This window comes from Lissotriton helveticus, chromosome 9 (genome assembly GCF_964261635.1).
Source record: "Lissotriton helveticus chromosome 9, aLisHel1.1, whole genome shotgun sequence".
Taxonomy (NCBI): Eukaryota; Metazoa; Chordata; class Amphibia; order Caudata; family Salamandridae; genus Lissotriton; species Lissotriton helveticus.
In genome coordinates this window covers 871,176,336-871,193,208 of record NC_136070.1, presented here as the reverse complement: position 1 = coordinate 871,193,208, position 16,873 = coordinate 871,176,336, and the positions used below count along the sequence as shown (strand labels likewise).

General features: G+C 44.4%; 1 protein-coding gene across 1 annotated transcript in view; it reads right to left on the bottom strand.

Moving 5' to 3' along the window:
- Nucleotides 1–16,873, bottom strand: part of LOC144781936 (cytochrome P450 2G1-like) — a 280,365-nt gene that overhangs the window by 6,434 nt on the left and 257,058 nt on the right. The window contains exon 8 of the mRNA XM_078661022.1: nt 2,505–2,646. Within this exon, the coding sequence (XP_078517148.1) occupies nt 2,505–2,646 (142 nt within the window). The remainder of the gene's footprint in view (nt 1–2,504; nt 2,647–16,873) is intronic.

The following is a 16,873-nucleotide window of genomic DNA, read 5'->3' as shown; positions in this document are numbered from 1 at the left end:
TTGGAATCCAACGACCCTTCCAAATAGTCATTGCTGGAAGCTGAGGACCCTGACTTAAGCAATTTCTATGATTTGAACCTAAAAACAATAAACATAAATGCAGAAGCAAGCATTCAACTAAAAAAGACACAAGTGATGAAACATTTAATTTAATTCAAAAGCAAGTATAAAAGAAAATCAAAAGTCCCACTTTAATGGGAATGTTGGGGTTTTTTGTCAAATCAATTTAGGCCACCCATCATCCATACTATATTCTGTTTGAGGCATTTGCACTGCTGCCACACAGTAATCTGAAGACACCAACTTAATTTTTAGCCTTCGAATTCAAACTCTGCCACAGTTATGGGACGTTTAAAATTTTCAACTTTTAAATGTTGCTTCTTTATTTATATAGACTTTATTAATTTGTCAATATTATTTCATTTTCTTAGCAGATGTGTACAATCTGATTTCAGCTTTACTGCAGTTTTATGAGTGCCAAGGCAGTGCCTCCTTATCTGCGCAAATAGCCAGCTCAGGGTTGTGCAGTGCCCCACACTGGGATTAGTGGGTGGCAGTACAGTGAAAAACCATAGGATGTAGAGTTTTTTACGATTTTATCTGACTTTTTGGACTTAACTTCTGATTAGGTTTTTTTTGGGCAATTAATAACGATGTCACTTTTTATTCTAAGGATATCGTTTTACTCTTAACTGTGCAATCATTTACCATCTTGCCTGTTTCCCAAGTGACTCATATCGTCTTTTGGTTTAATAAATTGATTAACTTCTATGCTGTGGCATTAGACATCAATTTTCTGTTTCAGCTATGTTATCACACGGAGCAGTTAGAGACCTTCTACATCTCATATTACAGTGAATAAATCTGACACCAGCTGCCATCTGTTGCCTCAGAGAAACATTGAAAGTTTGACGCTGAGCTGCCCACTATAATGGACTGGGGCTTAGCACCCTCAAAAGCCACTTCAAAGACATGGAACAACTCGTAAATGAGTATTAGACCTGGCATCCTTGGCGGGATTTCCCCTGACTTTTTTCGCTTTCTGACCTCATGTTTTGCTGAACTCCTTTGTGACGGTCTTAGGATTCTGTCCACTATAATGGACTGGGGCTTAGCGCCCTCAAAAGACTACTTCAAAGACATGGAACAACTCGTATACGAGTATAAGACCTGGTATCTTTGGCGCATTTCCCCTGACTTTTTTTGCATCCTGACCTCATGCGTTCCTGAACTCATTTTTGACGGTCTTAGGATTCTGGGCACTTTTCCATTGCGGACCAGTGCTAAAGTGAGGTGCTCTCTCCCTAAGACAGTGTGACATTGGATTATCAACAACTGGCACATTTAATTTACTTATATAAGTACCTAATAACGTGAACTACATGTGACAAATGCCTGTAATTTAAATGCTACTAGTGGACCCGCAGCGCTGATTAACGCATGATAACGTCGTTGTCAAGGTAGTGACTGTGTTCGAAAAGGCATTTGGGGTAAATGTATACCGGGATCCATCATATCACCTTCAGAAGATGACCATAAGCAGGTCACTTATAAACTCTGTTTATGTTGAAATTACTTTCACTTTTATCAACTCATCCAGCACTTGCTAGGCTCCACAAGAGAAGTACTGCGGGCCTCCACAAGAAGCACACATTTTAATCACTTGGCTTCCACAGCTCATATTGCCACAAATCACAGCAACTGGATACTCACTAAGATTTAGTTAAAAGCCACGAAGTTCTGCTCTCCTGCATATTTTTCTGTAAGTATGAGATCAATCTACGTTGAATTGTTATTAACTCTTCTAATTATTGGATTTTCTTATTTCTTTAGTCATCTTGTCAATACTTAAGTCTGCCTAAAGAAGGCTGGATGGAGTGTTTACAAGTTGAAATGTGGATTCAACCACTACAAATTCTGTATCTGGTTTAAGGGCACACCATGAGAACCTGCAGTCCAGTCCCCATTCAGTTCTGACAATCATTTGTAATATACTTGGGTAGTGCCTAACCCATCTATATAAAACCTCAGAAGCCCCATTTCTAAAGGCTGGAGACAATAAATTGCAACTATATTTAAATGGCATCAGAATTTAATTCTAGCATTTAGTGGAAATGATGGAACTGTAGAATAGCTTTGGCAGCCTCCAAAAAATCAATGAAGTGTTGTGACATGATGGGAAATTGGTATTGAAGCATCGCGACAATGAGGCAGTAATGATTGCTAATGAATGGCCTAATTATACCATTGTCTGAGTCCCATGGAGATCTTCTTCTATGGGGTACTTTTGGGAAGTAAGGGTAGTCAGAGAATTGTATTACTATTAGGGCTTTGTCTTGGGTCTCAGTTTTGGTTCAATATATTATGGTACAAAGAATAATTGGAGAAATAGTTAAAATGTAATAAAGTTGGCTTCACTATTTGCCTTTTCCTTCTAATGCAGTATTCCCCTAGTAGGTGAGCAACATGAGGTCATTCAGGGCTTTTAGAGCTAGGACTGCTACCTGCGGAAAGGGGTATGAAGGCATCATTGCTCTTGAAGCCACCATTTTCATCCAGAAAGTTCTCAGGGTTGAAGCTGTCTGGATCACTGAACTTCTGAGGATCTCGAAGCACAGTATGCAGCATCATAAAAACATTTGAGTCCTGAAATAACAAGCAAATGCACTGATTAATAATTGTGTTCTGTTGACGGTTAGCAACTCATAAATTATATTTGACAAGCTGTTTACTGTAAAAAAGCTGTGAAAACATGTCACATCCAGAACTGCGATTAGAAAGATGTAAATGTATGTGGCAGTTTGAAGAGTTGAATTGGAGGTCAGCTCAGTTATAGTGTGTTACTTTGAAAAGAAAAAAGGTGCTGTTTATATTTTTTTATTTGCTGGACACTTTTTATGGTTATACTATAAGGAGAAATTATTGTTTATGCATCTATGCTATACATCAAGAAGGTGCAGTGAACTAAAGGCAATTATTAATTTGGAGGACATGCATCATATTCTACTTTGGTGGGAGGGTGTAAATTGGACACTCTCCAGAGCAGATGCCAGGAAGATTGAGCTAAGCAGGAACTTGCTTGTGACCATCTGAGGTAGTGGCACTTGTAGAAAGAAAGCTTTAAAAAATACATTGATTGCCCGAAGGTGTATGAGTGGGGTGCCAAGACAAGGAATATTTTAGCATGATCAAATAAAGATAAAAGTGGGATCAGTACTCTTAGGAGTATTGTAACCGTGGAAAGAGGGTGCATAATACCATGGAAATGTGGGATGTATCACTTACGCAACATTTAAAAATCTAAAAAGTAGAGCATAAAGCCTTCCCCTCGTGATCAAAAGCATCCCCAAGTATTTGACATGTCAAGGTTAGATGAGACTGCTCTATGCACCATGAAAGCTACATTTTCAGATGTGGAAGTTCAAAAGAACATATCCCAACCTAACCGCTCAGTAATAAAAGTCCTGATGAGGATGGTCATTACCGAATGTACGTTGTTACAACGCAGGTTGTAACAACGCATACCTTTACCACGCGGCCGCTACAACGCAAGTCGTTACTACGACTTGCGTTGGGGGGCGCGGATTTAGGATTTTTATAATTTTATATTCCAACACCAGTCCCCGTAACAGTAGGGAAGGTGTTGGAATATAAATTTATAAAATTCCTTATCCCACAGCGCCCTCCAGCGCAAGTCGTGGTAACGACTTGCGTTGTAACGGCCGTGTGGTAAAGGTACCGCGTGGTAAAAACTTCGTGGTAAAGGTTGTTTACTGTCATTACCATCTTCACTTACATATTTACTTCATCTGTGTTTGCCATTGGGCCCATGGTCCATTTCTCGAGAGGAAACTGTTAGTTTCTTAAAGTCAGGTTAATCAGAAAGTGAATGTAGTTCACAATATCTGATAATATTGCTAATGTCATACTATAAAATGCTGGTGAAATACCTGGAAAACGAATAACACAGTGTGCAGTCATCCTGAGGAAATGGATTATTGACCATAAGATACATTGGTGATATTACCCATTCTTTATAGCAATCATAAATCATTTTTCAACCCAAGAAGATTCTAGCTACTTTATTGCTTTTGATGCCAATAAGGTATTCAACGTGATCAACAGGTCATTTTTGTTTTTAGAGGGAATCAATTTTAATTTACAGTTCCATAGTCCTATGTCTGAGACATTGGTATGATAGCCATTTTTAGGTCAGAGTCTACTGGAAAGCACAGTTGTCTGGTTTTCTAAAGACATATTGTGAACATTCAGAAAGTTTAAATAGAAATACATTCTGCGCTGCGAGGCCTCAGGGCAGTTATGCGCGATACAAATGCAATTTTTCATTTCATTTCATTTCCTCTTACTTGCTATTAGCTATGTGGTTTGTAATTCTTTCCATTTGCTGGCTTCATTTGTTTTAGGGTGGTCAGCTTCAGTTCATACCTTCTCTTGCTCAAACCTTATTTACAGCATCCTTCCGAGTGCTCCCTTTCTGTAAACAGGCCTGTAAATCTTGTTCTTATCTTGTCACATTTGCTGTGCATTCAAAGTCCGAGGTCAAATGTCAGGCGCTGTCTTCCAAGGGCGCTAGTTTACTTTTTTCTCTGACTTCAACGTGAGAGGATTTGTGTGCCAATCTTACTGGATGCTGTCAGTAGGAAAGGTTTTGTTTTCTAGCACACATCATTTAAATGTACTGTGTAAGTATTTCAGAATATGACAGAATTATGAACTCAAATGAAGCACATTTTTTGTTATTTCTGAAGTGTGTTGGAAGCAAATACTTTAATATGATCAAAACAAATCATTACACTAGGTGAAGCAATTTCCACAGGTTTTCATCTCTGCTTTGTATAGTTGTATTAGTAAGACTGTATATCTGTGCAAATGTAATGTTCATTTCAATTGAAAATGCATTGCGTGTAAAGTCAGTGTGCTACCACATCATGACTATTTCACTCTAGGCTGCTCCACTCTACTCGGCACCACTCCACACCATTGCACCCTACACCTATCTCCTCTACGCCACGGCACTCTATGCCCCTGCACTCTACGCCACTCTACTCTTCCCTCTACCACTCGCCTCTATGCAAATGCATTCTTCCCAACTCTACTCTACACAATTGCACTCTTTGCCACTTCACTCTACACCACTCTAGTCTAGGCCACACAAATCTACTCTGCACATCTCCACTCTACGCCTCTGTACTCTACGCCACTCTGCAATACTGCACTCTACACCACTGCACTCTTTGCCAATACACTCTAAGCCATTGCCCTTTACCCTGTAGTGCTCAAATCTGCACCCCTGCACTCCACTCCAATATACTGTATGCTACTCTAATCTACTCTGTATCACTGTACTCTACACCACTTTACTCTACGCCACTACACACAATGTCACTTTATGCAACTGAACTCAACTCTGCACATCTCCACTCTATGCCACATTACTCTACTCTAAAACAATCTCTTCTATGTCACTGCACTCTATGCCACTCTACTCTTAACCACTGAACTCTATGTCAATGCACTCTACACAACTGCACCCTGTCACTGTACTCTGCGCCACTGCTCTGTTCACCACTCTACTCCACTGTACACAACTGCACTCTACTCTGCCACACTGCACTCTCCGCCACTGAACTCTATGCCACTCTATTCTGCTCTACTTCACTCTATGCCACTGCACTCCATGCCACTGCACTCTACACTGTGCTACTGCCCTCTGCATCACTCAATTCTATGCCACTCCACTCTTCACCACTCTATGCCACTCTAATCTACACCACTGCACCCTATGCCACTGCACTCTACCCCACTGCACTCTGAGCCACTCTACTCTGCACCACTCCAATCTGCGCAACTCTACTCTGTGCCACTCCACTCTGCGTCACTGCACGCTGCACGCTGCACACTGCACTCTACTGTGCACCACTCTAATCTATGCCATTGCATTCTACAATACTGCACTGTACACCACTGAATTCAATGCCACTGCACTCAAAGCTACTGCACTCTACACCACTATACTCTGCAGCACTCTATGCCAATTCACTCTACACCAGTCTGCTCTATTCTATGCCACTTCAGTGTATGTCACTCTATGCGACTCCACCCTATTCCACAAACAACACTCTTGAGGAAAAGTGTTTTTTCTGATTAGTATCATCTGTACCGGGACTCCATTTTTTTTTCATTGCCATCCTGTGTCAAACACTTCCACACGACCCACCTGGTCATTTCTGCTGATGCCTGAGGAAAATCTAAACTGACACGACAAAAACCATCTTGCAGCCTGCATTTCTGCCCAGGAACAGTCGCACACCCAACCCCCTGTTCTTTGCAGTTCAACAGAAAGCCATGAGACACCCACTCCCTGTGTAAACAAGCTTGTTTTCCATCTCCTGCTCCCAGCCTGGTAAACATCCGTGACACCGTGATCAGGTTTAGACAATGGTCTGACTGTTGGGCCCTGATCAGGGTGATTAAACAATGACTTGAAGGACCGGGCTTTGATCAAGGCAATTGAACAAAGACCTGAAAACTGAGCCTCGATCAAAGCCGAGTGAACAATGATCTGTGTACCAAGCCTTGACCAGGTCACTAACTACAAACATCGTCCGGATCTGGTTATCAACTGCAAACACTGCTCTGATTGAACAATGGAGTAACAACCAAAAGACTGGGATGAAAAATGTATAAAAGGCTTGTAAGCTACAGAGTGAAGTAGCAGCCTCCTCTGTCTTGTCTCTGACTAGCTTGGGACTCTGTTCCATAGCCCGGGCTATTGAAATAAATCTGGGTTCCTCCTGCTGATGAAGGCTCCTGTGTCTCCTATTACTAAGTATGGAAGGTATGGAAGACTAGGGCGGTTCCCCTGCCGCCGAGACCCAGCAAGTGGGTTTAACCGGTTCTTCACTCTCTACTACTCCACTCTACAACTATCTACTCCGCTCTTTGCCATTCAACTCTATGACACGCCATGCCACTCTCCTCTGCATCACTAACTTTTAGCCATGCTGAACAGCAGTCACACTGGTGTACAACATGGCTAAAAGACATTGGCCAATAGCTCTTGCATAGGCGAGACATTTTAGCTTTGCTAATGTTTGTTGTTGTTTATTGTAACTGTATACATTCACATTTTTGTATTTCTTTTTAATCTTGCCAATAAAAAAAATGTAATGCAAAATGTTGCCCCTACATAAATGTGCATTAGGTATATTTTTGTAGCAATGCTGTATGTCAAAGCACAGAATTAACACTGTATACTTATTTCTGCTAGTTAGTTGCCATCCAGCAGAATGCTATTTCCCTTATTTGCAGCATCCTGGTAAATATAATTCACAGGGAACCACCATTCTGCTCAGGGCTTTAGGGTGGGGCGACCGGTGGCACTGCAATGGGCACCAAGCTCAAGGGGTGTCATTTGCCTCTGACCAAAATGCATTTGCTGTCCTCATTAATTTCCACAACATCGTGAAAATAGAAGATGAAAAAATGCGCTTTCGTGGTTGTGGATGGATGTACTCGGACAAGCAGTATGATGCTCTGAGGATGCCTTCTTTGCTATACCAGTGCTTGTGCTGTGCAACAACAGCTAGTCTGAGCAGCCGTGCACCCTCGGGCTTCTGACAAAAATCCTGAGGGCCTTCGCAGGAGCAACCCTCAGATACAGGAGAGAAACAGCACTGGCCTTCACCCAGCGTACATCACAGGAAATTGAGGCACAGCACTGTGTCTGAAAACAGAGCTCATGTCTCTCAGTATGTACATGCCTTCCGTGTCTCATCGTAACAGTTTCTGCTCATGAACAGTGTTTAGTGCCTCTTCAATTTATTGTGAACAGTCTGCTCGTCTATGTTTTCACTTTACAGCCTGCCCCCTTTACACTGCTGTCATACTCCATAATGTCTTACATTACAGTGGTGGACAGTCTGCATGTGCCTATTTACACTGCTATTCTGCTACCTGAGGCCTATCAGTGTGCCATGGGCCCCAATGCAAGAAAGAAAAGGGGCACCTCAGGCCAGTGGGCCTTGGGACCCTGGTTGCAGTGTACAGTATGCCATATCTCTCTTTACAGTACTTGTCTGGTGTACAGCCTACTTGTGTGTCTACACTGCTAGCCCTTATATGCAGTCTATTGTTTGACCCTCTTTACGCGCTGTGACTTGTCTTCATTTAGACAGCTGCTCTGGTGGGTAAAGTCTGCCCCGTACCAGTTTTCCGCTTCTGCATTGGTGTGTACAGTCTGTTCAGGACTTTTTTTACACCGCTTTCCATGCATGTACAGCCTGCCATCCAATTAATTCAAGTAGCCAGGATACCAAATGTGGCCTAGCGCATAGAGCTTCCGACTTTGCAACTGAGGACTCAGGTTCAAGTCCCGGGGTTGGCTCACTATGCTGTGATTCTGGGCAAAGCACTTCATTTCCCCCATACCTGGAAAAAACATGAATCTGACGTTGTGTACTATAATCTAGTGTTCATATGAAGCGCTGTGATCCCATTCGGCCACGTTTGCGCAATATGAAAACCACAAAAGTGGGTAAAATGGTGGGTGGACACTCTGGAACATGCCTGAGTGCCCAGACTTCCCCTCGCAAGCCAGGACCTCTGTTTCACAATATAGGCTTTCTAGCTCCCAGTACTAGGCCAACCACCAAGCGTCGTCTAAGCAGGCAGACTGTTAGGCTATTAGGCAAAATGTTACTGCTAAGTAATCATAGCAACGCCACATATCCTCTCACTCAAGAAGGCACTCTCCATTCATATCACCTCTGGGCATCTGTGCTCCTTTCCCTCATGAAGGTCTGATACACAAGGGCCTAACCTGCTAATACTTTGTCTTCGTACCTTCTAGAGCATCAAATGTCATTTTTTTGCAATTCATTCTAGAAGTCTCATTGGTTTAAGCACTGTGCACTAGCTGTGCTTCACGTAGCCTTGCACCTCTCACTGTGTGTGCCGCACATTGCCTTACAGCGGGGTGCGCCTATTGCAATCAAGGCACCTCTTTCTATTCCTTTGCTTTGTGTGCCTCAAGTCCATATACCTTTCTTGTTTTAAGGAATGCAGTAAATACAAAATTTTACATCTCATGTGCTCTGAGCGGCGTATCTTTCTAGAAGTCTCATTGGTTTAAGCACTGTGCACTACCTGTGCTTCACGTAGCCTTGCACCTCTCACTGTGTGTGCCGCACATTGCCTTGCAGCAGTGAGCACCTATTGGAATCAAGGCACCTCTTTCTATTACTTTGCTTTGTGTGCCTCAAGTCCAAATACCTTTCTTGTTTTAAGGAATGCAGTAAATACAACATTTTACATCTCATGTGCTCTGAGCAGGTATCACTGAGTCCCCTAATAAGCATTACACCAACAGTGTTTTCCTGCATAAATTCAAAATAAAAAGAAAGTTTGTTGGGGCGCCCACCAAGATGGTCAAGATGGTCACACTGGGCGCCATAAACTCTAATGCCGGCCCTGACTGTTCTGTATCTTCTTCACAACTGCCTGTCCTACGTCTCCCTGTCCTCATATTCCCTTCTCCTCTTCCAGGCACACTCACCACTGCTCCGTAGTCTATGCCTTGTTGTACTATGCCCTCATCCTTTCTTACATCTAGACCTGCATCTTTAGGTCTTTATACATCAATCCCCTCAGTCCATGCCCCGGACCCAGAGTCCTTGCATGTAAATCCTGCCACATGTCCTCACCACCACATCACATCACATGACTGAACACCTCTACATTTGTTCTTTTTGCACATCTAAAGCCTATTTATCACACAAGAGCCACAGATCAGGGAGCCAAGAAAGAACATGCACAGTGACCACCAGAACTAGATAAAATACAAGTACATGAATCTGTTTGCCCTTCATTTGTTGATACTGAAAGGAGTACAGCTAACTGCTAAAATAAATAAGTGATACAACATTTGATATACAGTATTTGAGGAAAATTGGATGGGAAATGGAAAATGATCAGCATGTTAGACTATGTGAGGAATTGAGGTGAGTGAGGTATAGCAGCAAAATGTTGGACTGTGAAGCTGATATACTTGAGTACTTATTCTGCCTTATTCTGCCTTCCCCATTTAACACATTTTGAGATACATGGTGTCAGAACCCCTTTCAGAAGGCTAAGCAGCAAACAGGAGCTACTGGGCCAATTGCAAGGGGGTTATTCCTGATGTTCTGGGGTCCTACCTACTATGGATTCTGAGCATCTGTGCCAAGTACCCTTCAGACCTTGATTCTAAGTAGTAGCATGGTCTGAGCAGTCCAAGTCTCCCTTGGTGAGAGGTGGATACAGGGGGGCGGGCACGGCTCACAACTCAAATAATGTTTAGCCAAATTCCTACTGTTATGACAAGAGAAGCAATTTATTGTTACCGCTATGAGAACAAAGGAAAATGCCACATCCACAAACAACTAGAAACCCCTCCTGAGGGTGAGTCTCTAGTATTTTGTAGGTAGTTTCCTGTGTCCTTTTCCCTCTTTGTGCTAGCGATAGTGGTCACTGCCCATTCACTATAGACAACATTCAGGGTAAGCCTAACTAGTAGTCTGAGTCTCAAAAGTCTGAGTGACCCTTTTGAAAAGTAAAAACTGTTCCAAAGTGCTAGCAAGCAAGTTCCCCTGAGGCTGGCTTGGCTCAAATTCAGTCTTACCAGAGTCTGCAGGATCGGGGTGTCTGGAGTTCCTGAGCAAGTGCCATCTGTGGGTGCTGGTGCAGCAGCAGCTGGTTCAGGTGAGTTCATTGCACATGACCTAGGAGGGATGCACTAGACAATCCCCAAGGTCCTCACATGCAGTCGTGCATCCGCCGCAGCTGGATGTTCCTCACAGCTCCTCCTTACAGGGTAAGTCTTTGATCTGTCCCACGGGAAGAAGGTGTTAAAGTTCCTGATGCAGATACCTCATCCTGGTGTATGTGCTCCTCCAGCAATGTTCCAGGTCAAGTCAGACTTCTTGATAGTCCTGGTGACCCTCTTTAGCATACAGTATCACTGTATCACCACTGTACATGGGCAACAACCCGATTGGCACAGCAGATACCTGCATGGCAGCCCCTTTTGGCATACAGAGTCTCTTCACCCTGCAAGGGGTATGGCCCACTCCACATGGCAATCAGTTTGCATCAGCCCCTCCTGGTGCATAGCATCCCCAATCTTTCACTGTACACGGGCTCCAACCCAATTGACACATCGTTGGTTACAGCTCACCGTCCAGCAGCCCTTCCTTGCATATGAGGTCACGGAACACCTCACTGCACACGGGATCCAGCCCAATTGGCAGAGCGATATCCATGGCTCACTTCACGGCAACCCTCACCTGGCATACTGGGGTTGTCGACATTGTCCTGCACATGGGCCACAACCCGGTCGGCACAGCAGCTGTTTGATAAATGCTAGATTCTGTATTTGTTGCATATTGTTTGACAGTTCGAATATTCGAAAAAACGTCTAGGCAGGGTTCTCCGGCTTCCAGTAAGGACTCAGCGGGGGTTCTTGGATTCCAAAAATGATTCATTGGGGATCCCAGGTTCCAGTAATAATTAAATATGGATCCAAGGACAGTCAAAAGGTTAGGAACCCCTGTAATAGTCAATTTCCATATACCAAATGTGATTTAGGGTCTGAGACTTTGAGATGTACCAAGGCCCCTTCCTTATGACCTCTCTCTGAAGGAAGGAGCATCCTCTGAAATGTATGGGAAAAGCCTGGCTCTGCCTTCTCAAGTGTGTTCTACCCAGCTTTCAGCTTACAGGAATGCAGCAATACACACATCTATCTGGGGATACCTCTAAATCATGCAGCCCTGGTTTTCCCAAAATGGAACCTATAGTCTGCCAGGTTTTATGCCATTCAGAGGCACACGTACATTCAGCAAAATCATTTAACATACAATCACAGCATAGCACTGTATCCTTCATGTACTGTACTACTCATAGGCACATATACACCCAGCACATGCATTTAACATGTACACACTGGACAGCACTACATCATTCATGAACTGTACCACTTACAGGCAAACACACACCCAGCACACATATTTAACCTGCATGCACTGCACAGCACTACATTGTTCATGTACTGTACCATTTACAGGCACACATACAACCAGCACATGCAGTTAACCTGCCTGCACTGCACAGCACTGCATTGTATTGCACCCTTCCTAGGCACACATTCACCCAGCACATGTACACCACTAAGGTGCTGTGCAGCACTTCACAACAACCCGATGTAGACCAAAGAGTGAGTTAAGCATGCAGAAGCAGATCTTTGAATGCGTGAGCCTATACGCCTTCCTCCAGTGACATACGTATACCACGTAAAAGTGACCTGTTCACTTCTGCTCATCACTATACGGTATGCTGCTACCAGTGTGCTTGTGCTGCTTAAATCCTGGTAAAAGCAGTAGACTTTCAGCACTATGAGGATAGCGCTTTGGGGTGCCTCTCGGTCCAATAAGACTGCATTCCATGAGACAGGCCTATGTCATGGCGCAAACTCATGATCTGCATTTGCTTATGATGACAGAAATCAGCATTAGGGATGCAGACATCAGTACAGTTGGAGCACTCAGGGAAAGGCTGCATGTCCGTTAACATGAGGAGGACTTTTCCATCCCAAGTCATGGCATATCACTTTATCTCACTGTGCCTAATAGTAGTACTTATTTTCTTGGAAATGGCTACAATAAGCACTCCCTAGAACGCTAGACTCCCTCATGTCATTTGTAATTAAAAATAAAGGGCCTTATTTATGAAGGCCTGCATCACGTTTGCACCGCTGTTGCGTCACTTTTAGTGACACTGTGGAAGCGTAAATAATGTGCCATGTTGAGCCATATTTATGGAGTGACGCATCTAGGCAGATGCGTCACTTCGTAAACCCCTGTGCTACATTATGCCTTCTTCAGGTATAATATATACAGGGTGGGCGTTTCCCCGCAAGAAAGGGTTATAGGAGTGGCGCAGTGAAATCTATAATATTTCACTGCACCACTTCTAGAACGCCAATTCTTCAAAACGTTACTCCTGCCTTATAGTAGCGTAAGGGTGACACAGGCCCTTTGACATGGGGCTTGCCCCATGTGTAAGGAACATTGCTGGAGTTGGGGTCACGCTACCGATACAACTCCAGCAATGCACCTGTTTTGCGCCATCAGTTGCACCAGTAATACCGACGTATCTGTCATTCCTTACGACATGATATGTCATACAGTAAATATAACGTATCAATGGTATCACAAGGGGGGCACTCTGAGAAGTCTTGCATCGCTGTGTGAAATAAAAGAGTCCGAAAATACTTGGTAAAACCATCCAATTTTAAAATTAGTCCTTCCCGAAAACATTCCAAGTGGGCCTTTTCCTTGGGATACCAACCTTTAACCCCTGCCTAAGTCCTGATTGGTTATGATTATGACTGTAGAATGACTGTGGCTACAAGCATTCTGTTATGTGAGAGGTATGTGATGATTGTAAGTAAGATGTAGTGTAGAGAAATCTTATTATTGCGAAGAAATTTGCATTCTGAACTCAAAGTTTTGCAGCGTTAAGTATAATATATGACATCAAAATATTTTGGGAATCAGACCTACATGGGTGGCCGTTAGCAGGGGAAAGTGGTGAGACAGCAAGGGGAGCAAAAAATAGAAATACAACCTACCTGCCTATCAACTCCCAAATCCTGATGCACACAGGCTCACAACTCTCCTGCCTTAATCCAGATGCTACTCTCATGCTGGTATTGCCCAGCATGAGAGTAGAGCCAGGATTGGGCAAAGAGGGCTAGTTTCACGCTCCAGCAGGGACTCTGAGCCCATTCTCCTGAGCCCTGCTGATATCTCCAAGGGTTTGCAGCCATTTTCCCGCATTTTTTATCCCGCGGACTTTCAGTCCGCATACCATTATCCCGCAAGGTCATTGACCTCGCATACCATTATCCCGCATTTTTTCAAAACGCATGTGCAGTTATCACGCATGTCTTTACAACGAATTACGTTTTAAAGGCTTGAATGGTAAATGCATTTGCGTTGTGAAAACCACGATGACGAGAGACGTAAGTGGGTTTGTGTTAATTTTTTCGTGGGTTAGTGATTGTGTAGTGTAGTGTTGTGTAGTGTAGTGTCGTGTTAGTGTAGTGTAGAGTTGTGTTGGTTGTTTAGTGCAGGGTCATGCTGGGGGTAGTGTTTTAGGGTTTGGGTTGTGTTGTAGTGTTTGCGTAGTGTAGGGTCATACTGGGGGTAGTGTTTTAGGGTTTAGGGTAGTGTTGTAGTGTTTGCGTAGTGTAGGGTCATGGTGGGGGTAGTGTTTTAGGGTTTAGGGTAGTGTTGTAGTGTTTGCGTAGTGTAGGGTCATGCTGGGGTAGTGTTTTAGGGTTTAGGGTAGTGTTGTAGTGTTTGTGTAGTGTAGGGTCATGCTGGGGGTAGTGTTTTAGGGTTTAGGGTAGTGTTGTAGTGTTTGCGTAGTGTAGGGTTATGCTGGTGGTAGTGTTTTAGGGTTTAGGGTAGTGTGGAAGTGTTTGCGTAGTGTAGGGTAATGCTGGGGGTAGTGTTGTAGGGTTTAGGGTTGTGTTGTAGTGTTTGCGTAGTGTAGGGTCATGCTGGGAGTAGTGTTTTAGGGTTTAGGGTAGTGTTGTAGTGTTTGCGTAGTGTAGGGTCATGCTGGGGGTATCGTTTTAGGGTTTTGGTTAGTGTTGTAGTGTTTGCGCAGTGTAGGGTCATGCTGGGGGTAGTGTTTTAGGGTTTAGGGTAGTGTTGTAGTGTTTGTGTAGTGTAGAGTCATGCTGGGGGTAGTGTTTTAGGGTTTCGGGTAGTGTTGTAGTGTTTGCGTAGTGTAGGGTCATGCTGGGGGTAGTGTTTTAGCGTTTAGGGTAGTGTTGTAGTGTTTGCGTAGTGTAGGGTCATGCTGGGGGTAGTGTTTTAGGGTTTAGGGTAGTGTTGTAGTGTTTGTGTAGTGTAGGGTCATGCTGGGGTGTAGTGGTTTAGGGTTTAGGGTAGTGTTGTAGTGTTTGTGTAGTGTAGGGTAATGCTGGGGTGTAGTGGTTTAGGGTTTGGGTAGTGTTGTAGTGTAGAGTCATGCTAGGGGTAGTGTTTTACGGTTTAGGGGGTGTAGTGGTTTAGTGTAGTATTGTAGTGTTTGTGTAGGGTCATGCTGGGGGTAGTGTATTAAGGTACTGTTGTAGTGTTTGTGTAGAGTAGTAAAGTGCTTTATGGTAGTGTTGGGGGTCGTGCTGGGTATTACATTAGAGTGTAGGGTAGTGTAGGGTAGGGTAGTGTACTTTTACTTACCTTTACAACTTTTACAACGAGTATACCTTTAACATGCATGCCTTTACGTTGTAAAGGCATGCGTGCTAAAGGCATATTCGTTCTAAAAGTTTTTGTTATTTTAACTTGCGGCCTAATAGTACATGCGGGATTTTTTTGGCGGACTTTTGGTATGCGGACTGAAGGTATGCGGGATTACGTCATATATTCATCTCCAAGCAATAGCCTGGAGTTAGCCAAGTGCACATGCCGGTTTGGCCGTACTAAGACTGCTAGTCAAACCCACATTCTCACTTGTTGCCCTGTGGCCACATCTGCGGCTGAGGATGGGCCCCGCCCTAAAGACTTGGCTGGAGCTCCAGTTCCTACAAGTAAAAAAAATTGATTATAAAGCAGTTTAGTAATTGCTTTAAATCATGTTATTTTACATGTTTTGATCTGCTGGTTCCAGCAGTTGGACGACGCTCCTCCGCTATAACGGAGAAGCCGCCCCTGGCTACCATCTTGGGGTTCAGCTCAGTGATGACTGCTTAGGCGAGGTGATAAATGTTGCTGAGAATTATGTTGCCTGTGACAATGCTTGTTGTTGGACTTGGGCCTTAGGGCAGGTTCACCCCTAGACTTTTTGCTTTAAATGGTGACCTGGCAATGGTAATTTTTGGGATTCTGCGCACTTTCACTGTGTCCCAGTGGAAAGTGCGTGCGCACTCTGAGTGCATGTGCTGAGCTAGGCCTGCCCGCCCATAGGAATGCATGGGGAATGTATGTGTCCCTGGTAGTTCCTGATGCGTGGGGTGTACAGGCTTGAGTCTGGTATGTGTGAACTCGTGAGAGTGAATGCTGCGAGATGGTGTATGCAGCATGTATGTGTCTAGTAGGGAAGCGCCATTTCTAGACATGGCTGTACGTGTGCTGTGAGGGTGCTGGCGTGTGATTGGCTGGAGCTGGCTGGCATGCCAGGCTCCAGGAAGTCTGGATGGGTCTGCCCGGTGGTGAGTGGGAGATTAGCATGAGTGATGTGTGGGAGGAGTGTACCTGTGTCCTGGATGGGCTGGGTTTTCCCCACACAATGCTGGCTCCGCCCCCCTGTGGTTTGTCTAATGACCCAAGCCCTGCCAGTGAATAGAGAGGGTGGTTGAGGTAAACAGAGTACTCAAGAACCAGCTGCGACTGGTTCTGCCCCCACCCTGCACCTACAGACAAAGGAAATGGTGTATAAAAATGGGGCTGTGTCCCCACAGAAGTTGTTCTCTTCCAGGATCCTGAGGGGGGCTGCTGCTGCTGCTGCTGGGCCAGAGGACCGCCACTTGGGGTGTCTCCCTGCCTGGAGACCCAGTGAGCTGGCTCTGGGCCCAGCCTTGCCCCCCTGCCTGCCTAGAAGGACTTTGGCTTGTCTTTTAGGGACTTTGGGGCCTGGACTTTGCCCTTAGCGCTTGAGAGCGCTGTCTTTTATCCCCGAAGCGTTGGAAGCGCTTATTTGCGGCCCTAGCGCTTAGAAGCGCTTTATTTGTCGGCTAAGCGCTGGGAGCGCTGTCATTGCCCTTCCGCGGCTGCCCACGCCGCTTTTGCTGATTTTAGAG